The sequence below is a fragment of the Grampus griseus genome (assembly GCF_964374135.1).
Source record: "Grampus griseus genome assembly, chromosome: 16".
NCBI classification, from domain to species: Eukaryota; Metazoa; Chordata; class Mammalia; order Artiodactyla; family Delphinidae; genus Grampus; species Grampus griseus.
Window position 1 is genome coordinate 7,435,847 of NC_139010.1, and position 25,220 is coordinate 7,461,066.

General features: G+C 49.8%; 1 protein-coding gene across 2 annotated transcripts in view; it reads left to right on the plus strand.

Moving 5' to 3' along the window:
- SLC35F3 (solute carrier family 35 member F3) overlaps positions 1–25,220 on the plus strand; it is a gene marked incomplete at both ends in the record, with an annotated part of 287,527 nt that overhangs the window by 191,044 nt on the left and 71,263 nt on the right. For both annotated transcript variants that reach the window (XM_082674281.1, XM_082674282.1), the window contains one exon: positions 13,161–13,485. In XM_082674281.1, coding sequence (XP_082530407.1) covers positions 13,161–13,485 — 325 coding nt within the window. The remainder of the gene's footprint in view (positions 1–13,160; positions 13,486–25,220) is intronic.

Genomic DNA, 25,220 nt, shown 5'->3' on the forward strand with positions numbered 1-25,220 from the left:
ATGTGTATAAATCATAAACACTGAGCCTCGGTTTCCTCAGCTGTAGAAGAGAACTAACAATCTGCCTCAGCAGAATTTGGGGAATGAATGCAGTGAGGAAGGTAGGTAGGTGACAATACCTGGCACATGGCCTGGCACACAGTAGGTGCTTAATAAATATCTGGCAATCCTCCAGTCACAGACTGTCTCGCACCTTCAGCAGACCTTCTTGCTGTTCTCAAAGAGTGCGCGTGTGGGGTATCTAGAAGTATCTACAAGCGTCTAGAAGTATCTAGAAGCAGCGTTCCGGTGATACTAGAAAGTCTCCAATGGCCTTTTTGTATAGGATCCCTGTGTGTGTCAGCAAGAGTCTGCAGGGCAAGGCTGATTAAACCTGCCCTGGGTATGCCTAGACTTTCCTATAGCTCTTTCTCTCTGCCTGCATTTTTTCCCTTGGTATTTGTGTTCAATTTGGCTTTGGGTCTATTTTTTGAAACCATTTGCATCTTGCATGCTTGTTTTGGAAGTGTTGAATCATTTTGTTTTGCCTTGGATGTGCAGGATAAGGTGGTCCCCATACTGTGGCTGTTTCTGTGTGGATGGCAGGCAGGCTTCAGGAACGGAACACAGCCAGCAAGGAATATTTATTAGCTTGTGTGGTGTGTCTTCTAAGGGGAGGCAAGAAGGCACCAGCATGTGGTACATATAAAACCAAAATAGAAAATACAGCGCTTAGTGGAACTCAAACACAGGAAGATGGACAAGATGACTTCATTTACCCAACAAATACCTCCTCCGACCCTGCTCTGTGTCCTTTGTCTACTTAGCTAAGCCCTGGAAATGCAAAGAGGAGCAACGCTAGCTTCATTCTCTTAAGGGAGTTTCAGTCTAGTGGGAAAGAGACATACAGATAAATAAATTATCCGGCACAAGGTAGTAAGTTGTGCTTCAGAGCTGGGGACAGAGGATTACGGGGAGACTGATAACTGGGTAATCTGAGGTAGAGGCATTGCAATGGGAGTGAGAAAACTTGTCAGGCAAGGAGGGGAGAGGACGCTTTTTCGGGCGGAGGGACTGGCGTGTGCACAGGTCTGGCCAGAAAGCACGAGGAGTCTGCAGCTGGGCCTCAGGTAGGAGTCGAGGCTTGAAAAGGGACTTCCGGCCAGGGTGATGGCGTCTGTCCTGTCGGACAGCACATCTTGTTTTCATATTCCTTTCCTGGCATTCCCACTGGACTGAGACCCTGAATATTGATCAGTAACACATCTTTAGTAGAGTATTTACTCGCATCATCTATATTCACAACCAGCTAATTCATGTTCAGTAAAATTACGTGCACTGGAATTAACGGTTGAGAACAAGACAGTAAATTCCCCCAAGAGGCCGGCCACATGTAGAATTGCGGAAAGAATGAGGGCTTTGGAGTTAGATGGACTAGGTTTGGGGCCCGCCACTCCTGCTGAAGCAGGTAACTTTGGTTTAATGATTAGAGCTCTCTGGGAATCCATTTTTTGGTATGGAAATGACAGTTACAATATATCCCTCTTGATAATGAGAGTAGGGAATTCCCTGGCTGTCTGGTGGTTAGAACTCTGCGGCTCCACTGCAGGGGGCGCGGGTTCGATCCCTGGTCGGGGAACTCGGATCCCACAAGCTGCACGGCGCGGCCAAAAAAAATAAAATTAAAAAAAAATGATAAAGATTAGGATGCCATTGGCAGTCACAGCAAGGGAGACAGGGGACGTCCAATTGAGACAAGTTGAAGGGGAGGCTTTGGCGGTTCCTTCAAGGGCAGGTGTGGCGTGTAGGAGACAAGGACCCGGGAGGAAGAGGCGGTGGCGGCCGAGTGACAGCTCAGGTGGGAGGTGGCCCCGTGGAGGTGAACAGGCTGGCCCAGAAGCCTGCTGGCCACAGACGCCAGGGAGATAGGAGGCAGAACCCAGATCCTAGGGCATCGTGGAGACCCCAGGAAGAAAGCCAAGAAAGAGGAAGCGTGGTGGAGCATCAGGTACGGCCAAAGGATGTGGTTGTGTAGAAACAGTTTTAAGTGGGTGCTGGTCCCCCAGCCAGATGGCAAGGGGTGAGTGTTTGGGGAAGGAGAAGAAAAGCAGGTAAAGGTGTCCAGCAGGGAGAGAGGTGGGGGGAGTTATGCTCTCTTTAGGGGGCAGGGGAGGGACTTGGGGAGAGCAGGCGGTTCTGGAAACCAGAGGAAGGAGGCTGGTCCTGGGACAGGTCTGTGGTGGCCCCAGGAGAATGTGATTGACGCAGCCAGAGGCGGGGGAGGGGGAGGGGGAGGGGAGGGGGGCCCTGGGAAAGCAGAACGGACCAGAGAAGGGGTGGTTAGCCCAGCAAAGGAGAAGGGAAGAGATGAGGGCAAAGACACAGAGAAATGTGGGCTGCGGGGGAGGGAAGCCGAGGACCTGCGCTGCTGACTTGGATCTTCTTTGTCATGTATGAAGTGGCACTGTCTCCCAGAAGTGATGGATGGAAGGCTCGCAGAGGTGGGACAGTGTTCGCAGGAGCTGTATGGGAGAGGCAAGAAGAGATGTAGTTCTTAAAAGCCTTTTAGGCGAGTGACCCGTTCTCACTGGTGAAGACACCATGTCACTTGGGGGGAGCGTGCAGGGGAAGAGCCCCGCCTGGGGGCAGGACACTTTTTGTGTCCTGCTCCGCCACTAGCTGATTCATGTATGGGACGTGTCTCCTCACCTCCTGGAGCCCAGGCTTCTCTTTTCTGAAAAGAAAGGGGATTAGAGTAGATCGTCCATTGGCTCTTTCAGCAGGAACAGTCTATGAGTCTAGTAAGTAGCTTACTCATTACCAGAGCTTGGTTTATTTGATTAAACCCTTTACTAGCTCTAACCAGAGAAGCAGAGTTCTGAGGGAATTAGACCCAGGACAAGTCAGAAATTTGGCGTGTGTGTGCACACATGTATGTGCATGTGTGTGCTTGTGCATGTGAGTAGGTGTGTGTATGTGCTTATGTATGTGCATGTGTCTATGTGTGAGCATGTGTGTATATATGTGCCTGTGTGCTTGTGTGTGTGCATATGCTTATGTGTGTGCTTGTGCGTGTGTGTATGTGCACGTGTGTGCATGTGTGTATATATGTGCCTATGTGCTGTGTGTATGTGTGCTTGTGTGTGTGCATATGCGTGTGCATGTGTGTGCTTGTGCGTGTGTGTATGTGCACGTGTGTGCATGTGTGTGTATATGTGCCTATGTGCTTGTGTGTGCGTGTGCATGTGTGCATATGCGTGTGCATGTGTATGCTTGTGCGTGTATGTGCACATGTGTGCATGTGTGTATATATGTGCCCGTGTGCTTGTGTGTGTGCATGTGTGCATATGCGTGTGCGTGTGTAGGTGTGTATGTGCATGTGTGTGTGCATGTGTGTATATATGTGCCTATGTGCTTGTGTGTGTGTGTATGTGTGCTTGTGTGTGTGCGTGTGTCTATGTGTGTGCATGTGTGTTTATATGTGCCTGTGTGTGCATGTGTGTATGTGCGTGTGCATATGCATGTGTGTATGTGCACATGTGTGTATATATGTGCCTGTGTGCTTGTGTGTGTGTATATGTGTGCTTGTGTGCTTGTGTGTGCGTGTGCGTGTGCACGTGTGCATATGCGCGTGCATGTGTGTGTGTGTTTCAGGGGTGGGATTTGGCATTGCAGCAGGAAGAGGAAAGCCCAGCTAGGTGAGCACTTAGATTCTGTGGCTCTTCAGCAGCAGGAAAGCACGGGACTCCAGACAGCGGCCCCCCAATGACGGGGGTACAAAAAGCCGTCTAGAAAGACCCCAAAGAGGAGCGTGCCACTGCTCAGCTTTGCCTGGGGCTGGCCCAGGCGTTTCCACAGCAAAGCCCCTCTGCCCGGGATGAGCTCAGCCCATCACCTTCAGCCCACGCAGAGGGCCTGCCCTCGGGGAGGAGTGAAGCTGAGGATGACACCTGTCATACCTCACGCAAGCTCAGTCTTGCCTTACAGATGTACGTTACACGACTCCACTGAGAACAGGATGTATTAGAAGACAATGCTTCGTGCATCAAGATGAGTTGTGTAACCCCCCAGGCCGCCAGTTAAAATATCACCCTTGTTCCCCTGCTCCCCTCCAGGGGGGAAGGCTCCACGCACCCCTTGCTTCCTGGGGGGCCGTGCTGCACGAAGTCTGCCCTCCTGAGCCCCGCTCTCCCCGTGAGACGTGGCAGCCAGATTCCCACCACATGGATGTGAGGGCGTATCCTCTGATAAATAGAAATGGCAGAGAAGAGGGGTGTGTGCTTGTGTCGGTGTTTGTGTGCGGGTCACCGGCAGCGCTGGAATATCTCCTGATCGGTCCCTGGTGAGCGTCTGCTGTGTACAGAGGTGTCATGTGCCCGGGCGGGCGGTGGAAACGGTGAGACTTCGGGAGGCTGAACAGGCCACGACTGGCAGGCACGGGGATTAAAACTGATCCCCTCCAGCCTAGGTGTCTTCAGACCACGGGTCCAAACAGGCCCTTGCTTCCCTCCCAAGTGGCCTCTTCCCTCCCTCAAGGCGCAAAGGGCATTATTTCAAGCTTACCCGTATCCAGTCACGTTCTCACGTGCGCCTTGGGCTGTGAACATTCCAGAATTGTCTTAAATCCACTGCAAGAGGCACTGTGATTTGGACATTGGGAGTTATTCGGGGACCTCTAAGGATGTGAGGAGTGGGGCAGAAAGGCCGGTACAAGTGTCTGTTCACTAGAGTGGTGGTGATGGCAGGAGAGTGGACCAGATCTAGGCCTGATTCAGACTAGCTCTGCAGCCGGGTGGAACTTCCGGGGAATCTCGGACAAACCTCCCATCATCCCACTCCACCCCGCAAAAAGCAGCCTTCATTCACCTCCCAATTCTGTATCCATACCAGGGAAAGAATTTGGGTTTTTAAAAACAACTTTGCAGCTGCCAGGTTTTCTTCTGTCTCTACGCACTGATCTCCAGGAATGACAACAAAGACTTAAGCAATTCAGAGAAGGCAGACAAATAAAAGGTAGTACCTGATATTTCTAATCTAGTCATCTGCGGCAGGTCTTTCTTTCTTTTTTTTAATATATCTTTTATTTTAGAATAGTTTAGACTTACAGAAAAGTTGCAGAGACACTGCAAAGAGTTGTTAACTACTCCACACCCAGTTTCCTCTATTATTAACATCTTCTCTCAGTATGGTACATTTGTCACAATTAATGAACCAATATTGGCGCATTCTTATTAACTGAAGTTCATACTTTATTTGGGTTTCTTTGGTTTTTAACCATATGTCCTTTTTCTGTTCTAGGATCCGATCTAGGATCGCACATTGCATGTCATTCTAGTCTTCTCTTGGCTATGATATGGTAATTATTTCTTCTCCTAAGAGGTTGTCACAGTAAATAGTCATCCACAGCTCGTCACCTCACCCTGTCCAGCACAGTGACAGCTCTCGGTCTGTGCCTCACACCTTCACAAACACAGCACAGTCCCTTCTGTAATACCCTCAGGTCAGTCTGCTCAGGTTGCCATGACAAAGTACCGCAGCTTGGATGACTTAACAGACATTTATTTTCTCACAGTTCTGCAGGCTGGAAGTCCAAGATCAAGGTGTGGGCAAATTTGGTTTCTGGTGGGGACTCTCTTCCTGGTTTGCAGATGGCCACCTCCTTGCTGTGCCCTCACGTGCTTCCCCTCTATGTGCACAAAGAGAAGAGAGGAGAATATAAGTCCACCAACCCTATCAGATCAGGGCCCCACCCTTATGACCTCATTTAACCTTCATTATATCCTTAGAGGCTCCATCTGCAAATACAGCCATACCGGAGGTTATAGTCTTAGCATATAAACTGAGGGAGGACACAGACACTCATCTCATAACAGCCCTCATTCCGTGCTGGTGAGTCCCAGCCCAGAGTTCCATACATTCTCAGGATGTTCCAAATTTAAAAACAGAGTCTGTCCTCTTGGAATCTTGAAGTCCCTCTTTAGTGATCGGCAGTTCTGACTGGGGTGTTCAGCACCATGGCCTGGATCAACTTCCAAAGGGAAGACTAAGGATGCTCTGCATTCCTCTGGTTGCTTTGGAGTCAGACAGATGCTTGGAACTGCATTCAGCCCCTCACTAGTCTGTGACCTTGGGAGAGTAACTGTCAGACCCTCAGCTGTCCCATCCGCAAAGCAAGGATAGTCACACTCCAACATTAAGACAGGTTTTTTAAAAAAGGTATATCATCTCCTGGCACTTGGGGGATTCCCTGGCCATCCAGTGGTTAGTACTTGGCGCTTTCACTGCTGTGGGCCCAGGTTCAGTTCCCTGGTTGGGGAACTAATATCCTGCAAGCCACACGGCACGGCCTAAAAAAATTTAAAAATAACTGTCACTTGTCTTTTACTTCCCTGTGCCCTCCTTCTTCTCCCTTACTCAGAGTCAAGTTTAATTATCTGTGGATTCTGTCTTTTCCCAGGGACAAGTGCCAGTTAGGAGCACGGCTGAGGTCTCAGCATGTATGAATAGTGGGAACATTTTCTGACCCAAAGTCCAAGAATCCAAACAGATGGTCTGGCAACTGCAGGTGGACATCATTGGTCGGGATATGTAAAATCAGGATTGCTTTGGGGACACCCAGGGCCCATGGTGGCCTGATACACGAGAGAGCCTTTTCTTCCCTTTCCTCCAAACCACTGCCTGAGAAAAAACAATCACCCATAAATTCACTGAGCAAGTATTTAATGAGTAGATGAGACAAACAGAACCCGAACTGCATTTTTGGGAGATGAATTACACTTGCAAATGGCCATAAACAAAAGCTTTCTTCCAAGCTCCTGATTTTATAAAAGCTATTTAGTTGGGTGGCTGGGCCCTGAACGGGGTATATGCATCAGTGATCAACAAATGGGAAAATTGTTCATCAAGCCCTCTTCCCCTGGGCAATCCAGAAAAATAAAAGGGTGGTGGCTGTATTCCCAGAGCAGCCGTCAACTGTGTTTGTTTGGGTTGGATTTGGAGACACAGAACCATCTATGACGTGGACATTGTAAGCCCCTCCACTCAGGCTGAGCAGGCTCTCCTAGGGAAGGGGGTGTCTGCCTTATGCCCCACAGTAGGTGTCAATAAATGTTTGTGGGCTGAGTGGCCTAAAAATTTAACTAGTCCACCCAAGAGAAACGAAAACATATCCACACAAATACTTATATATGAGTGTTCATAGCAGCCTTATTCACAGTAGCCAAAAAAACTGGAAACTATACCCCTGTCCATCAACTGATGACTGGATAAACAAAATATGGGACTTCCCTGGTGGCGCAGTGGTTAAGAATCCGCCTGCCAATGCAGGGGACACAGGTTCGAGCCCTGGTCAGGGAAGATCCCACATGCCGCGGAGCAACTAAGCCCGTGCGCCACAACTATGGAGCCTGCGCTCTAGAGCCCACGAGCCACAACTGCTGAGCCCTCGTGCCACAACTACTGAAGCCCGCACCCCTAGAGCCCGTGCTCTGCCCACTGTGATGAGAACCCCTCGCACCGCAACGAAGAGTAGCCCCCACTCGCCGCAACTAGAGAAAGCCCGTGTGCAGCAATGAAGACCCAATGCAGCCAAAAATAAATAAGTTAAAAACAAAAACAAAATATGGAATATCCTTATAGACTACTACCCAGACGTAGAAAGAATGAACTCCTGACGCATGCTGTGTATGCCGTGGAGGAACCCCAAATACATTATGCTGAGTGAAAGAAGTCAGATGTGAAAGTTTACAAAGTCATGTGAAATATACAAAGGAGGGAAATCTGTACACATGGAAAGATTTGTGGTTGGCTGGGGCTGAGGCGGGGGGAATGGGGAGCAACTACAGATGTGCGTGAGGACCCATTTTGTGGTGATGGAAATGTTCTAAGACTGGATGGCGGTGATATAGCTTCACGATTCTGTAGATTTACTGAGGGTCATGAATTGCAATCCTGAAACAAGTGAATTTTATGGTTATGAAAATTAAGCCTCAAAAAAGCTTTGAGGGGCTTCCCTGGTTGCGCAGTGGCTGAGAGTCCGCCTGCCGATGCAGGGGACATGGGTTTGTGCCCCGGTCTGGGAGGATCCCACATGCCGCAGAGCGGCTGGGCCCGTGAGCCATGGCCGCTGGGCCTGCGCGTCCGGAGCCTGTGCTCCGCAGCGGGAGAGGCCACAACAGTGAGAGGCCCGCGTACCACAAAAAAAAAAAAAAAAAAGCTGTGAAAAATTAACTGTGTAGATCTTACTGATGGAGGTGTCATTGGGAGGTGTCTTCTCCTGGTCTCTACACAATGCTATCTCTCTGCTTTCAGGAGGCTGGGACCAGGCCAGCCAGTGGGTGGTCTTTGAGCCCAGCACTGGGTCCCTCATCCCTAAGACATGACTCTTGCACTTTCTAAGTGCAAAACTTCCTGGACACTTCTTCAGAGAGCGTCACCAAGGGTCTCCCTATTCTCAGGGGACCTCGAAAAAGAAACATTTGTGTTCTCTTGGAGGTTTGCAAGAGCCATTTTATGGGAACTCGAAGTTGAGAGTGATTGATTTTTCCAATTGTTCTAGCTTTCTCATTGGAGAAATGGCTTTCACTAAATAAACTTAAAAAGCCCCCAGGTCATCATTTGCTCAGCAGAAAGCAATGGACAGCTCGTGAGAGAGACAGAGGGCTTGCCTGGGTCCCAGAATGAGTGAGCGGCTAAACCAGACCTCCAGCTCACCCATTAGGACCTAGAGTTTCCTTCCGCTGAGCAGACATTGCCTCTAGGTACTGCTTGACCGAAGAGTGCATGTGTTTTATAGATTCCTGGTAGGAGAGAAGTATCAGGTGTGATTCTGCAGGTAGGACTAATACATGGTTTCAGTAAATTGCCTGACTCAGAGCAGAGCTCAGGATGGAAGTTCACGCACAGGTACGGTTATATCTTGGCACGCTGTGGAGTATACATTGTATACTGGAGAACACTCCCCTTACACACACACACACACACACACACACACACACACACCCCTTTCTCCAAAATGCTCAGTGGAGGCAGCTCTGGCAATAGAACTGGGGGGAGCCCGCCTGTCCCCCAGCGCTTCCGAGTGATTTAAGTGGCGTAAACTAAGCCTTTAGAGGCAGCAGTGACCGCATCTGTCAGCACAACCATTGGGCCAGAGAACATAATCTACTTTGCGCTGAGCCCAGAACTCTTGGCTCAAGTGCAAGGTTAAGATGGAAAGTTCAAGATCATAAATAGAGGGGTTGTTAGTGGGGAGGGGATGTTAGTGAGTGAGGGTGACATAAACAGTATTTCCGGTTGTGTGATAAGAGTCAGAGGAGCTGGGACAGGACACAGCGTGAGGCTCACTCAGTACTGAATTCTTCGAGGCACTCTGTACTGCCTCTTTCAGGGGTGATACAAGAGAGATACCAGGCACAGAGGAATCCCTCGACTTGTTAATTTAGGAGGGGAGAGAAAGTAAACCAAAGTTTCTTGCATGGGAAGATATGCGAGGCTTTTGAGAGTGGATATTCCGCCCCCCCCCCCCGGGGTAATTCCTTCTCTCTGAAATCTGAGCATCAGTTGGACAGCTTGTTGAAAATGACCTTGAGAATGGTAGGGTGGGATGCATTTGTTGCGTTTCAAATCGCGGAGAATAAACGCGTCTGCTAACCAAATTCATTATGTCATTCTATACCTATGCTTCAACTAATTTTATCTGTTTGTTATGGACACTGGGACATGTACAATGTATATTTACTTCCTAGAGAATGTAAATTCCAAAATCTGAACTTGCTGAAGTCCCTTCCACCAGCCTGGCAACTTCTCCTACTGCGTGTCTGACCAAAGCAAGATTGAGCATCACAGTGGGCCAAGGAAACGGTGGATTTCAGATCTCACCACCTTCCTCACCGCTCCTGGGGCAGACCAGGCGTGTTCCTGACCCTGAACTTTGCTTCTCTTGTTCCTCAGCCTTTCTATACTGCAAGGCCCAGGCCAAGCTTCCGCTTTCTCCGGCCCTTCTTGCTGTGATCACAGCCCACACTGGTTGCGCTGTCTTCAGAATTTGTGTTACAGTCAGATCACTCCATTTGTAGTTGTTCTGTAATTCTTTCATAGATCCATTTTGTCACTCCCAGATAGACTGTAAGTTCCTGAAGAGCGGGACGTAATCGTGTTTTATATTTATTTATTGACCGCCCAGAGTTCTTGGCACACGGCAGATGGAGACTTCATGGCAACTTCCTAGCGGATTGAAACGCTCCTAGGATGCGTCGTACTGTACAGAGCCCTGTGAGATTTATAAAGTCCATGCTCTTACGCATCAGGGTGAATGACTGCTGGCCGAAAATACAGCATGCTCCCAGTTTTGCTGTGTGTGTGCGTGTGCGTGTGTGTGTTTCGTGCAAAGATACAAAAAAACTGGGAAAAGTGCAGCAAAATGTCCAGCGATATCTCTGGGTACTAAGATTAGTATACAGTGCATTGCTTTTTATTTATTCCATGCAGTACTTTTCTAAAGATTCTGTAAAGAATATTTTTAGTTTACATGAAGTAGGTCTAGTTTAAAAGAATTATTAGGAATGAGCGGGTATTGAGATTGATAAGTGATTATTACTATAAGAGACTCGGTGTGGGGAAACGGAAAGTTTGCAGTGAATTAAGTTTGGATACCTCTGATTCTTTATGGGTCTAGTCCAGTGTTTCCCAAAGTGTGTTCCAAGGGACCCCAGTCCTATCACAGGTGTTACATTTAGATAATATGGGAAGCACACATTCTCTAGCTGCCTTTTGGAAATCCACCACATCCATTAGCCCTGAATACTCCTACAGCAAAGGAACCTGTCTGACTTACCTGGTGTTTCCCAAGCTTTTCTGATTGTGGGATCCTTTTTTTCTTATAATACCTGTTAACTGCGTTACACTTTGGGAAACATCGTTCTATCTTATTTTTAAATAATAGAGCGCAACATGTCTTTATTTTGTTTGTGTATTATCAGTATTCCCCTGGTCAAATAAGCCAGAGAGCTTACAAAGTTAGAGAATAACTTCTTTTATCCAAATCTGTAAAAGCATTTGAACAGTACAATCTTACATGATTTGGTGATTTTCCTCTTTCATTGTAACAGCAACATAGCATCAGTCTCCGCTTCATCCTTTAAGTTTTAAAACTTAAAACTTAATCTGCCATAATGCAAAACGAGATGAAAAAGCACGCTGTGAGCCTGAATTGTTTTCAACCTCCTCCAGACTCCCTTCTTAAATGGCCAGTTAGTACCGTGAAACTGCATTGCCTTTCTAGGTGGACTTTTTTTTTCATCTCCGTAATTATCTTTTCAGTAGGACTTTCTGATAGTTGATGCTGGCAGTCGAGGAATCTGCCAGCCCACAACACTGCTTGAAAATTATCCCAGTAGTGAAGGGTTGCAGAGACTCACCCCAAATGTCAGAGAACCAGTGTATAAATTGAAACGTGCATGCTTTTGTCTGAAAATGAATTTGCCATAAGTTGTAGGGATTCCTTGTGAACAAAATCAAGACGTCCTGGTGGGAGGGCATCAAACAAAAGGGGAGGAATCTGCCTTGCGTTTGCCCCCTCTGCTTCTCCCTGCCCTGCAGCCCATGCCAGAAACAGACCACTTGTTGGAAGTTCAGAGGTGGTCAGCCACTTGGTTTTCCAAGGGCTTTCTGACTCAGGTATATGCACACATGGAAAGAAAGAGGAAGAGGGAGATTAAATATTAATAAAGCAGGTCAAGAAGCACAGTACAGATGGGGTCAAGGATTTTGGGTCAGTAAAGACATTATCTCTCCTTGGGCAGCCACGAAGGCTTAGGACTACCTTTGGCTAAAAGAGATACAACCAGGGAATTCCCTGGTGGTCTAGTGGTTGGGACTCAGCGCTTTCACTGCCAAAGGCCGGGTTCGATCCCTGGTCGGGGAACTAAGATCCCACAAGCCACGAGGTGAGGCCAAAAAAAAAAAAGAAAAGAGATAAAACCAGACCTGTCAATTCATGATAAGATTAGCTAATCCCTATATAATAGGCTACCTTGAATCAGGATTTTTCCTCGTAGGATTATTATATTTCAGACAGTATGACGTACAAAACTTGGTTTCATGGCATTAGAGCTGTTTAAGTTACTGCTAAGTTTAAACAAAGTCCATAGAGTACATTTGGCGCCATTATGTTTTGTACCCCTATACTGTACCCCTATACTGTACCCCTATACTGTGTGCCCTCATTCAGCTAAGTGCCTGGCTGAACGTATAAAAGGCAAGTAGGCTGTCGCCTGGAAATTCACATCCATCCACCGTCACATCTGATACAAGTTACAGCTCTGTTTAAATTTCCAGAGGACTGACCTGCACACAATCATGAATGAAAACCAAACAGTGGAAAAGAACGCCTTTTCCACCCTTCTCATGGTCTGTGGGAACAGTGCTGCTGCACAGCCGTGCTCTGGCCTGTAGCCTGGTTTCCAGGAGTCACACAATTCTCAAATGCAGCGTCTGAGGCCTCGCACAGCACCAGCTACCAGAGGCTGTGGTTTTTAAGTAACACTTCAAAGTGGGACTGACGGCCATCAGCTGGAAGTCAGTAAGAGCAAATAGAGAAATAAGAGAGACAGATCTTTTTTGGCTCTCCGTGCAAAAGAAGATGAGACTCTTGGCATCCCTGCCCTTAAGTAACAGGCAGGGAGGAGCTTCTCTCAATGTCCTGGGAGCTTTTAGAGGTCAAGACCTATGACCTCCTCAGGGGGGGAATCCGCAGCCCCTAGCACTGCCCAGGCCGGGTAGCACATCACTCCGTGTGAGCTGACACTTGGTGAACTATTTGAGCCACTCCGTGGGTTCTGGAGAAGTGCTTCCACTTCTCCAGATGGGCCCAGAGAGCACCTCTCGAAGTAAAGATTCTGACGCCAGGGTTCCTGAGATTCTCCATTGCCAACAGGCTGGGGATGGTCCTGATGCTGCCAGCCCATGCACCATCTTTTGAGGGTCAAGATTCTAGAGGAGAAGGAAACCACTGAAAATGTCTTTAAGTTTTGTTTCAGGAAGCTGCGTCCACGCCCCTATCCCCATCTCCACTTCCCTCCCCCGGGTGGCTGGCCATGACAATGACAGTTGGTTGCTCTCTTGCTCCTGGCCACGGTGGACGTGTGGAGGCCCCGGTTAACCGTGCCCCTCTCTTCCCCCAGGGGAGGAGCGCCCCCGGGACCCCCCGGGCCCGGCAGAGGCCCAGGCGCCGGTGGGGACCGACACGGGCGGGAGACCGAGCCCTCGCTGCTGGAGATGTTCCCAGGCGCAGCTCAAGAAGATCTTCTGGGGCGTGGCAGTGGTGCTGTGCGTGTGTTCCTCCTGGGCCGGTGCCACCCAGCTCGCCAAGCTGACCTTCAGGAAGTTCGATGCTCCCTTCACCCTGACGTGGTTTGCCACCAACTGGAACTTTTTATTCTTCCCGTTGTACTACGCGGGCCACGTCTGCAAGTCGGCAGAGAAACAGTCGGTGAAGCAGAGATACAGGTAGGTGGCTCCGGGATGCCAGGATGCCGGCCCGGCGCTGGGCTGCTCTCCCGATCGCTGATGCTACCGGGCTGCCCTAGTGGCGGTCACTGGGAGGGGCCAGTGGGCACCGTGGTGAGAAGTCACCGTGTCACCTGCTGTCTTAGTGAGGTTGCAGGCTCGGCATCCTCTCCCCTCAGAGTGGTAACACCTTTCCTCTGCCTCGAGCCCCTCAACGCTAGGAACTGCTTTGTATTAGACAGGAGAAGGCAACATCTTCCAGAGGTGTGCTGTGGTAGGTGCCCAGAAAGGGTAGAAATGGGAAAACCCTGTAGCTCTTTTATCCCTCCTCAGACTGGGCTGGGGACAGGTCCATGGAGCCAGGGGACCCGGCTGCTTCCTGTAACTTACCTTCCCACGTGGCGATGTTCGTGGTGAAGATTTCTCCTCTCCTCTCCAACCCAAGCCTTTTCCTCCTTTGGTTATGTGGTTGCATGGGTCTGAACGTCTGGCAGACCCATGGGGTCGTCAAAGTCAAGGTACTCTTTGAGCTCTGTTGACTGTATTTTCTCGTTGATATGCGATGTTCGTGGTGAAGATTTCTCCTCTCCTCTCCAACCCAAGCCTTTTCCTCCTTTGGTTATGTGGTTGCATGGGTCTGAACATCTGGCAGACCCATGGGGTCGTCAAAGTCAAGGTACTCTTTGAGCTCTGTTGACTGTATTTTCTCGTTGATATGATCTCACGGTATTTCCTCATTGATATGACCTCCCTTTAAAAGAGGACAGAAACCCTGACACCAGCCCTCTGCCACAACGTACCGCAGGGCTCCCCCAGCCTCCTTGGGGGTCGGATGGTCCGTGTTGGCCTCGGGGTCCCATCTGTGCCAGTCCCTGGATCTCATGGTCACCCAAAGCTGAGGTCTTCTGTGGCTACGTCAAGGACCCACTGTTGGCCCAAATCAGATCTACTCAGAAAAAAAAACCCCAGGGAAAGCATGCTGGCCAAGGTAACCAGATAGGCCCTGGGAATGTATCTTTCGTCAGCCCCAGAGGTGGGAAAAAATTTGAAAGCTGAGGGCTGTATTACTCTTTCAGTACCGCCTTCTTCCCCACTTTACCGCCACGCCACCAAGCACCCCCCGCATACAATCACCACGTCCCATTTACCGTCTGCTTCAGACTTCAGCCGCATCCTGAAAAGTTACCCTTAGAAGCTGCAAGCTAGCTAAAAACGTCATTGGGTCCAAGGAGCAAGGAGGTTTGGGAATGGAGGTTACACTCCGATCAGAATTTTTTTCTGAGATTCTCCCGTTTTGTCACTGTAAAGTTAGACTTGGAGTTTAGTGTTCAGAGGGAATTTGGACCGGCTCCTTTAAAAGTTGTAAGTCAGAGCGCTCATGCTAGAAGAAGAGGCACTGCTGGAGCTCAGATTGAGTCACAAGACCGGCGTCACAGGTCCCCGTGCTGGAAGGGACTCAGAGGGGATTCTCAAAGCAAAGCACGTGGCAGCCTGGAGCCTGGAACCGTTGCCCAGGCCTGGGGCATTGCCAGCGTTGACTTAAACCAGTGGCTTCATGGACCAGCCAGAAATTGCTCAAGAGACACTTGCTGTACCTCTTCTGAGCAGCAGCGGAAAGCAGGCTGAAACAAATCGGTTTAGGAACGTCGACAGGGCCCCAGATTGTCCCAAAGGCAAGGGAGAAATAACGGCCTGCTTTTAGTCCCAGAGAAAAGCAAGTATTCAGTAAATGATGTATCTAACAGTAAATGAGCCCTGAGTGTATTCAGTTTGTAATTAGGAGTCTGCCTTTCTTGAAACGGAGTAGAATATTTTGCTGCTGCCTCTCATAAAGTGAGCTCATGTGCCCTTTCTTGATGGAGAATTACTGGAGGGAAGATGAAACGGTCTTTCGCTGCTCCCTTCAAACATGGCAGCTCAAAGAGGGCCTCCCCTGAGGAGCAGGACCCTCTACTCCCCTAAAGATGTATCCTCAACGGGACACCTTGGGACCAGACTAGCATTGCTGGCCACTTAGGGCAGGCCTGGCACCATTAACCAATTGTGCTGAAGACAACGCGGAAGGAAGGAAGCTCTTTTAGCAACGAAGTTGGGTAGAAGGTCAAGGGAGGAAAAAATGAAAGGTCATTGAAGCAGATTAAACATAGAAAGACATCACACCTTGACTGCCTTGATTTCCTTGATAAGGAAGCTTATTGTCTTCCTGTAAAAAGTATCTGGGAAGAATCATGAGAGGAGGATGGTGACTGGTGTGTCAACTGGAGAACAGTGGGGGGCAGGGGGCAAAACCATCACTTGATTAGAGAAGCCAGTTCAAACCTTGCCCAATTTCTGTAATAAAGCTTAGCTCACCACTTAAAAAAATCTTTGATTGTAAACTGTGTTCTCCCTGTGGCTAAACAGAGCTGCTAATTTAGCAACCAATTTTTGGGTATGTCGGTTAAGCCATGCACACCACTGGAGGAGTGAAGGGGCATTCTTTCTCAAAAAAAGGAGAGAAAAATGTGTCACTGTGTCACAGCTCAAACTGGGAGTTCTTTTTTTTGGGGGCTGGGGTTTTTTTTTAAATTGAAGTATAGTCGATGTACAGTATTATGTAAGTTGCAGGTGTGCAATATAGTGATCCACCACTTTTAAAGGTTATGCTCCATTTATAGTTATTGTAAAATATTGGCTGTATTCCCTGTATCGTACCATATATCCTTGTAGCTTGTTTTATACCTAGTAGTGAAGCCGAATCAGGCGTCTGTACCCCAACACCGAACTGAATCTCAGAGACAGAATTTTGGGTGAAGTAGAAAAGAAGAGCTTTATTGCTTTGCCAGGCAAAGGGGGACACAGCGGGCTAATGCCCTCAATACTGTGTGTCCCGACCTGGAGGGAGTAGTGAGGAGTTTTATAGCAGTGGTTCAAAGAGGGTGTGATCAGCTCGTGGACCTTCTTCTGATTGGTTGGTGGCGAGGTAAGCGGGAGTCTGCATCATCAACCTTCTGGTTCCAACCAGTCTGGGGTCTAGTGCTTGTGGGCAGCAAACAGTTAGCTTCTTCCACCTGGTGAGGGTTTCAGTGTCTGCAAAACAGCTCAAAGATACTGTTCTGTGTATCCCTTGAGGGGGAACCCGGACCCTGCCCCAAGGCGGCGCTATTGTTTCTTGACTGTTCCTCTCTTGTCTCTGCATCCCCTCCCTTCCCTAATTTGCAACGGTCTGAACCTGCCCCTTGGAACTCAGGGAAGGTCTTGGAGGCTGAATGAAGCCTATTTCCTGTAATCAACAAATGGGGGACACAGAAAGGCTTTTGTGCCCAGGAGCCCCACAGGGTCCTGCTTGGTATCAGTAATTTGTACCTTTTCATCCCCTACCGAATTGGGAGTTCTTTAAACAGACTTTAGGAATCCCAGAAGTCAAGGCAAACTGAAATCACATCTTCCATGTTTGTGCTTGTATCAAAGTGAATGGAGAAGATGGAGAGTCAACTGAGGAGATGTGTCTTTGGGTGAAAGTGTTGCAGCAGGGAGCTGGGGAGAAAAGGGAAAAGGTAGAGACCGTTTTCAGAGAGGGAAGCTGGCCCAATAAGCCAGCTTTTCTTGTGGTTTTCAAGAAGCAATCAGGTAGAAGTTTTTCTCTGAGCCCTCCCCGCCGAGGCTACTTCCCCAACGTGAAGCTAGAAGAGTCACCCAAAGCACAGGGAGGAAAGCAGGTGGTGCCTCACACAGGGCTCCTCAAACCCTAGGCGTCTCCGAGATCTTGTTGAAGAGCCGACGATGATTCCGTAGGTCTGTGTGGACCCGAGGCTCTGCTTTCCTAAGGAGATTCCAGGAGATGCTAATGCGGCTGACCCACGGGCTGGGCTTGGACTGTAAAGGCCCTGGAGTTGTTGAGTCTCTGCTGCACGGTGTTTAAAAGGTTGCTGATCTGCCCAAGCAAGTAGGAAGCAGGACTCACCGTACCACGAGTGACTGGCTTCAGGCCCCAGGGCTGTTTTGAGTCCTACTCCGCTGCCACTTGCAAGGGAGGGGAGGCTCCATGGGCAAGTCTTTTAAGCTCCGGGAGCCTCAGATGCTCATTTGTAAACGGAGGGTGATGACACACGCACTGCCCAGCACAAAAGGTTGTTGTGTGATCATATGAGACCCCGTACGTGCACTGTGAAATGCCATAAAAATGCCAGAAACCCTATTGTGATATTCTCCACGGGGTGCGAGGCAGCCGCTGGTCAGTTCATCGGCCGCCTCGTGGTGGCCTGTTTACACTGCAGGGGTGGGTCTTACAGGGAGTGGCCAACCCCTGCAGGGTCATGCAGGTGTTACACCTTGCAGAAATCAGCTTGCAGGTCTGTTGGCTGCACAGGGCATTCTGGAATGATCGGGGGTGATGGTGGGGCACTATTGTCAGGAATGAGAGAGTGCATGTGAAAACCTCTCAAGCCCAGCTGTCCTGGGTTTTCAGCCTCAAGCCTGTGGTCTCCCCAGTGACACCACCCCAGACCTCAGGGAGTAAAGTGAGCTCTTCTCTTTCCTCAGACCATCAACACCCTTCCCTCACCTTCCCTGTTTCTCACTGACAGCCAGTCTCAGGGATGCCCTGAGGAAGCAGTAGTGTCCAGGACCCAAGGAGGGCTCTGGCCACAGAGATGCGTGTGGGCGCTGCAGAAACTGTAGGCGTGACTTGAGAGGGGGTTCAGCTCCCAGGAGTCTGTGCAAAGCCAGGCGCCAGAGGGAGGCACACGGGGGAGGCCGTGTCAGGTTCATGGCCCTGGGGAGACTGTCAAGGGCAGGTGTGATGACACACAGCCTCCCAGCCCCTCTGACCCTGGGACAGGAGGACAGCGTCTCGGATCCCAGGGCTGCCACGGCCAGCAGGAATCAGCCAGAGCAGATGTGGAGCACTTGCCGGCTCCTCAGAAGGCCTTCCAGGAACTTCTCCCAGTACTGACCTCTTTTCATGAGCAAACACTAGAAGCTTCTGCTCTCCTGCGGCTGCCAGAGAAGTGAATGAATGATACAGTGGTGACAGATGTTTCCCTCGGTCTTTTGTAGTTCCAGGCTTCTGGAAGCTAGCCAGTTGATTCCGTTTCAGAAACGCCCGCAGACGTTCTGAGCCAAGAAGGGGCAGTTTTGATGCCACTCGTTTGTCTTCAATCCCCCGAGGGCCGGCTGTGCGTTCGTAGCGGCACAGACTTACGCGGGCTCCATGAGGGGTCTCTCCGCTGAAACTTCCAGAGTCTCAGGAGCAGAGCAGAGCGGTCACCATCTGGAGCTCACTCCTTCTGGAAGTGGTTTTCGCACCTCTTCTCAGGGACAGAAGCATAGCTGGTCCTTGTCTTCAAGGAGCCCGCAGCCCGGTAAGGGAGTCAGATAGCCAGGCAAGGTGAGGGTGTGTGCAGGGGGCCCAAGGGAGGGGCCCAGGTGCGTGGCTCCTGGGACAGACGGAAAGCGTTCTTAGAGGAAATGACCGAGGAGCAGTCTCTTGGAAGACAAGCAGATGGTCCTGTAGGCGCTGAGTCCCAGGCAGGCAGAGTAGCGTGGGAATGGCACAGAGGCTGAGAGAGCACGGCCCATGGGAAGCTCTGATGGGGGGTGGAAAGCGGGTGGAGAGCCGCAGAGGAGTGGAAGGGCAGGTGGCAGCAGACCCCCTGACTCCTACACGCATATGCAGAGAAGGTTGGCTTCTGGTGCGAATGTGGGCGGGCGGTGGGAGTGGGGGGCAGAGAAGCCATCAGACTGGACCTTCAGCAGTGCCACCATCCCTCTGTTAAGGACGGAACGGAGGGCACGCGGAGGCCGGGCCCGTAGAACAGGCGTGGGCTTGATGTCTGTGTGTCGGGGTGTCGACTGAAAAAAATGGACAACCTAAAAGTTGAGAGTTATGTTTTATTCAGTGGACGTTCTGAGGGCTTAAGCCCGGGACACAGCCTCCCAGATCGCTCTGAGGGACTGTTCCGAAGAGGTAAGGGGGGAGCCAGGATATACAGGAGTTTTTGCAACAAAGACCAGGTTGTCGGAACATCAGAAGATTACTGTTCATTAAAGAAAACCAGATATCTCAAAGTTAAGGAATTCAGCGCTTCTCTATGCATGGGAAGATGCAAGAGTCTGCGCTCACAGAAATCATCCCTTCGATATGCACCTCAGCTATCTGGGGCCAGCGTCCTGTGCTTCCCCATCCTGAGTCCTCTCAGGGCATAGGGTTGGGGGTGGCTGCAGCGGCTGAGGGCTTGGTGGTGGGCGTCCTGCTTCCATCCTGAGTTCCCTCCGGGCGCGCCGTCGGGGCGGCTGTGATGTGATGGCTCGGTGGCTGCCACATCCTTTGTCTACTGGTATGGCAGGTGGCACTTTTCATCCGCGGGGGCATGTGGGCACGTGTGAGTGACACAGATGTTGTTCCCGACCTTAGGAGCTCACATCCAAGTGGGAGAGAGACCCGTATGAAAAACAGAATGGGGTGTAATGGCAGGCAACAGTGGGGCAGACTGGCTGGGCTGCAGCTTGGATTCGAGGACAGGGCCAAGTGGAGTGCGGGACTAAACAGTCAGAGGCCGGGGTGGGGGGCCCTGTGGGTGCTGGCTTAAGGGGCTGGGGCTTATTCCCCAGGCAGTGGGAGCCTCTGAAAGTTGTTGAATCCAGGACTGATATAATCAGAGCTGCTTTCAAAAGCAGGAGAGTGCTAATCACATAACTGGTTACAGAACATGTGCCCGTTTCACGTCAGAGGTAGAATGACTCAGTATTTTGGGTTTTTGTTTGTTTCTTTGTTTTGGGTGTAGACCTTGAAGTATTACGAGGCCAGGTCTCTTGCTCTGAATTGTCAGCTACTTCTTCAGTTGAAAGCAAACTCCTGTGTTGGTGAAAAGCATTTCAGTGGTTATTTTCTCACTCAACTCAAGCATTCTGGAAATTGGCGAGGGAAACCTCCTTTCTGGGAAACACCAGTACATGTTTTTCAGGCCCGATGTGAGTATGAACGCACGGCCGAGGCCGCCGTAAATAGCGATGCCCCAGCACTCCCTGCCCTCCTGGCACTGCCGGGCCTCCTAGCTGATGCGCGCTGATGGGACCTCTTGCTTGCTTTTTCTTCCCTGAGCCCTGGACGTGCTCTGGCCCGTTGCTGCCATCAACAGTTGTTCTGCAGAGGGTGAGGGCGCTCTGTAAACAAGTCCACAGGGACCCTGCATTCTAAGAAGACAGAGATAGCCCTTCACTCCTTCCACAGAATCTGCCAGGGGTTTTCTGTATGTCAGGCATTCTTTTATTTTTTGATTATTTTTTAAATAAATAAATTTATTTATTTATGGCTGTGTTGGGTCTTCGCTGCTGCACGTGGGCTTTCTGTAGTCGCGGCGAACGGGGGCTACTCTTCGTTGTGGTGCGCAGGCTTCTCATTGCAGTGGCTTCTCTTGTTGCGGAGCACGGGCTCTAGGCACGTGGGCTTCAGTAGTTGTGGCGCAGGGGCTTAGTTGCTCTGCAGCATGTGACCAAGGCTCGAACCCGTGTCCCCTGCATTGGCAGGTGGATTCTTAACCACTGTGCCACCAGGGAAGTCCCTCAGGCACTGTTGTAGGTGCTAGGGAAACAGCAGTGACCCAAGCAAATGAAAATTCCCGCCTTCATGGAGCTTACCTTTTAGTGGGGAGGCAAACAGCAAACAACTAGAATACAGTAGGTCAGAGGGTGCCGAGTGCTGTGAAGAAAGATGGGGCAGGGCTGGAGTGGAGGTGCTGGGCAGAGAAACATTGATGTCAGGCTGGGGACCTGTCTGTCTGTCCTTCTGAAGGCGCTTGTGGTTATACTAGCATCTCCTCACCCCGTCCACACCCAAAAGCCTGGGTTAGCCCCCGTTACTCACTCATTCATTCATTCTTTATTCATTGCTACAGTAATGTACACTCATGACTGTCAACTCTGAACATGTGCTGCAGGACCCTGCCCTTGAGATGTCCAGAGCCCAAGGGTTAAGCCCCACTTAGAGCACAGGATACAGGAGTCCAGTGGCAAGGAGGTCTCACCAGCATGGCCTCCATGGGGTCCAAGAGCCCTGTGTGGCCACCAGCTTCAGGCCCAGGGACAGAGGCATTTCCCGGGCTCAGCCATCTCTTTGCCTTTTCCCTTCCTCCTACCTCGTAGCCTTCTTGTTTCCTGTCTTATTTCCAAGAATCAGCCCCCCGAGGAGCACAGGCTGCATCCGGAGCCCTTGCAGTTGATGTTGGTGTTTGTTTTTGTAACTGGTTTAAAAGAAATGGGCAAAATATCGGGGAACTGCAGCTGTTCACTGGGCCCGTGTTTTCTGTTTGCTGGTAAATAATGGTAATTATGCATAAACATCTTCAACGGGAACGGGGAGAAAGGGATAAATTAGGAGGTTGGAATTAACAGATACAAACTACTGTATAAAAAATAGGTAACTAACAAGGACCTACTGTATAGCACAGGGAACTATACTCAATATTTTAAAATAACCTATAAGGGAAAAGAATCTGAAAGAGAAAATACGTGTGTGTGTGTGTGTGTGTGTGTGTGTGTGTGTGTGTGTGTGTGTAACTGAATCACTGTGCTGTATACCTGAAACTAACACGGCATTATAAATCAACTATACTTCATATAAAATAAAACATTTTAAAAAATATCTTCATACCAGGAGATTTTGGTCAGATTTGCTATTGAGGCAAAGCACCTTCCCCCTAAACACAGACACATACATACACATGCACACACACAAACACACGTACACATAGCCATCTGTGCATCAGAACCTGTGGTACAGCCACAGGACGGCCCATAGTCAGTGCTCTGAATCTAAGTAGGATGTCATAAGACATCATGATGGGTCCCAGCGTCAGCCAAAGCAGAAATGAGATGAGGGTGGCTGACAAAGGCTTAGCTAGTCTCTGCCTGTCTTAAGACAGCATTTGAAATATTCAAGGATGCGTCAGTGGAGACGCGAAACACAGAGCATCAATCCTGTGCCCTATGTGGTGACGCCGACCTCGCCCATTTACGCCAGGTCCCCGCTGCTCTGTCCTGTCATCACGGTACTTGTAGTTTCCCCGTGGATGTCACCCCCGTCCCACCTCCACATCTCAGTTCAACAGCTGCTGGCCTCATCCCAGGGAAGTTCAGTGACAGCCAGACACCCACAAGGATGAGTCCAGAACATTCTACGAGTAACTCTTCAGCTTTCACTCAGGCAAATCGGAGGTGTCATATTAACTCCCAGTCTCCTCTGTCCTCAGGTGCTTCAGCCCTCATTCAGCCCCCAGTTACCTGAGCTCTCTGTCCATCCTTGAACAGATATCAAGGATGGGTCTTTGCAGTGCAGCACTTTAAGGGTTATGCTAATGCACCCTTGTAATGCACCTGATAGAGCAGGTCTAATTCAGCTGCAGCCATGTGGTTTCCCCACGCAGTTTCATTGAAATTTTGCCAAAGGTCGGTTCCAATGATCTGTTTGTGGGCTTGAAGAATGCCAGCCACTGAGATAATTGCCATATCAGGGTGATTATGGCTCTTTGAGGGTCAAGTTACCCTAGGCTTCGCTTATTAACAAGAGATGTAGTAACAGTTTTAGCACAAATCACCATGGTCCCTGTGAACCTTTGCAAGATCGGTGTTGCAGTGGCGTAAGAGGTGGAGAGCAGGGGATCCCCAGATCCCAGAGGGGGATCCTTCAGCCAGCGGGTCCTGAGGGGCAGTTAACATTGCACAGGTCAGGCGATGGAAAAGGGCTCCTGTGTGTGGCGTGCGGGAAGGTGCAGAGGGGCATGTGCAGATGCGTATGGGCTACAGGAAGAGGGGATGCCACTGATGTGACTAGGAGGCACAGACCCCGCCCATCCCACCAGCTCACGCTGAGCCATTTTTTACTTTCCCTGTGCTTCCTAATCAGAGAATCAAGACTAGCAAGTCAGCTCATAGGTGCATTGGAATTTTAAAATCTCACTACATTTGGGAAGAAGATATCTGCATATAGAGATCCCAAAGATGAAAAAGGGACTTTGACAGCTCTCTAATCCAAACCGTCCATGCTGATCTGATCCATACTAAAGAGGCCACAGATGCTCAGAGAAAGGGCGTGAGACCTGTGTTCGCTCCAACCCCAGACCTCTCCAGAAATGCTAGCAGGGAAGAAATGGTCAAAACTCTTCCTCATGGGAAGGAACGTGGAGGTGGTGCCTGGGCAGGATAGACGACGGGGGCGGGGGTGGTGGTGCGGGGGAGGAGAATGCTGCTAGCCCTTGCTTGGGGCACTGTGATCAGATGATAAGAAGGCAGACTTGCCATCAGCTCACGTTTGAAACCCAGCTTTGCCTTCATTTGGCTATATTGCTGTAGCTTAGTCATTAAAAGCTCTAAGCCTCACTCCTTATCCATAAAGTGGAGACCCTAATACCTACATCTGAGTGTTGCAATTGGCATTTCCCTCCTTCCAGGCTTTCCCAGTTTCTGCAGAGATCTTGTGTTTGAACTGAACAGAATTAAATATGATAGTGCCTATAAAGCCCCAAACCTTGCTTGGTCCAGAGGTTGGCTACCCATCTTTGGTTGACTCCAAATGTGAATCCCCAGACTCACACAAACACTGGCTCCTGCTCTTTGCAGATCATAAGATGATGGTGATGGTGATGGTGATGGTGATGAATCTGAGGATGGTGATGATGGTGATGGTGATGATGATGGTGATGGTGATGATGGTGATGGTGGTCATGGTGATGTTGGTAATGGTGACGATGATGGTGTTGGTGATGAATCTGATGATGGTGATGGTGGTCATGGTGATGATGATGGCGTTGATGGTGATGATGAAGGTGATGATGGTGTTGGTGACAGTAATGACGATGGTGATGACGATGGTGATGGTGATGATGATGGTGATGATAATGATGGTGAGGAAGAACATTCCAACCACGCATGACTGAGTCTTTCTCCTCATGAGAAAGTCATGTAACTGGTGTGGAGCCCACAGTAGAGAGGGCAGCTTCTTGCCTTGTCATTCTTTTGGGCTGTTGGGAAGGGGGCATTTCTTGGCAGAAGTGAGCTTTGAGACAAGTTTGCCAGGAAAAGGGCAGAGAACTCATGTGGTACATGCCATGTGTCATTCTAGAATGAGCTGAAAGCAAGCCAGAAATGCGAGGGGATTCATATGTCTAGAAAACAATGTCCTGTCAAGCTCTTGATGTTCTTTTTGGTTTTTTGAAAGCTAAAAAAGAAAGAGGGAGCGGAAATGCTGGGACAGTGCAGAACGTTAAAGCAGACACGCCTTATCGTGTCATTTTTCTTCCACGGCCACCACTCACTCAGAGCTAAATTGGAGTGGTCACCCCTGACGTGGGAACAGCCATTATCATGGCTTCCACAGCCTTCACCCCGCGTCCCGCCCCATACAGCATTTGCACACCTACTAGTGTGACGCTCGCACCAGACCCCAAGGATGCAGAGAAGAACGAGGCCACGTGGCGGGGGAAGGGACCCCAGGCACTGGAGTCCAGCTGATTCAGGTTCCCACATCTACTGCTTACAGATCTGCACAGCTCCAAAGTTTCCTTCACCTCAGCGATCTGACATTTAACAGTGGGCCAGCACTGCCTATGTCCACAGGCTGGCTGCAAGATTCGGGGTACTTGTCTGAACTTGGCTCTTGGTTGGTACTGAGTTAATAGTGGTCACGGCGCCTCCCACTGCTGAAACAGTGACCCCTGTGGTGGTGATTGTTAATTTGCATACTCTGCCTTGACAGCCTTACT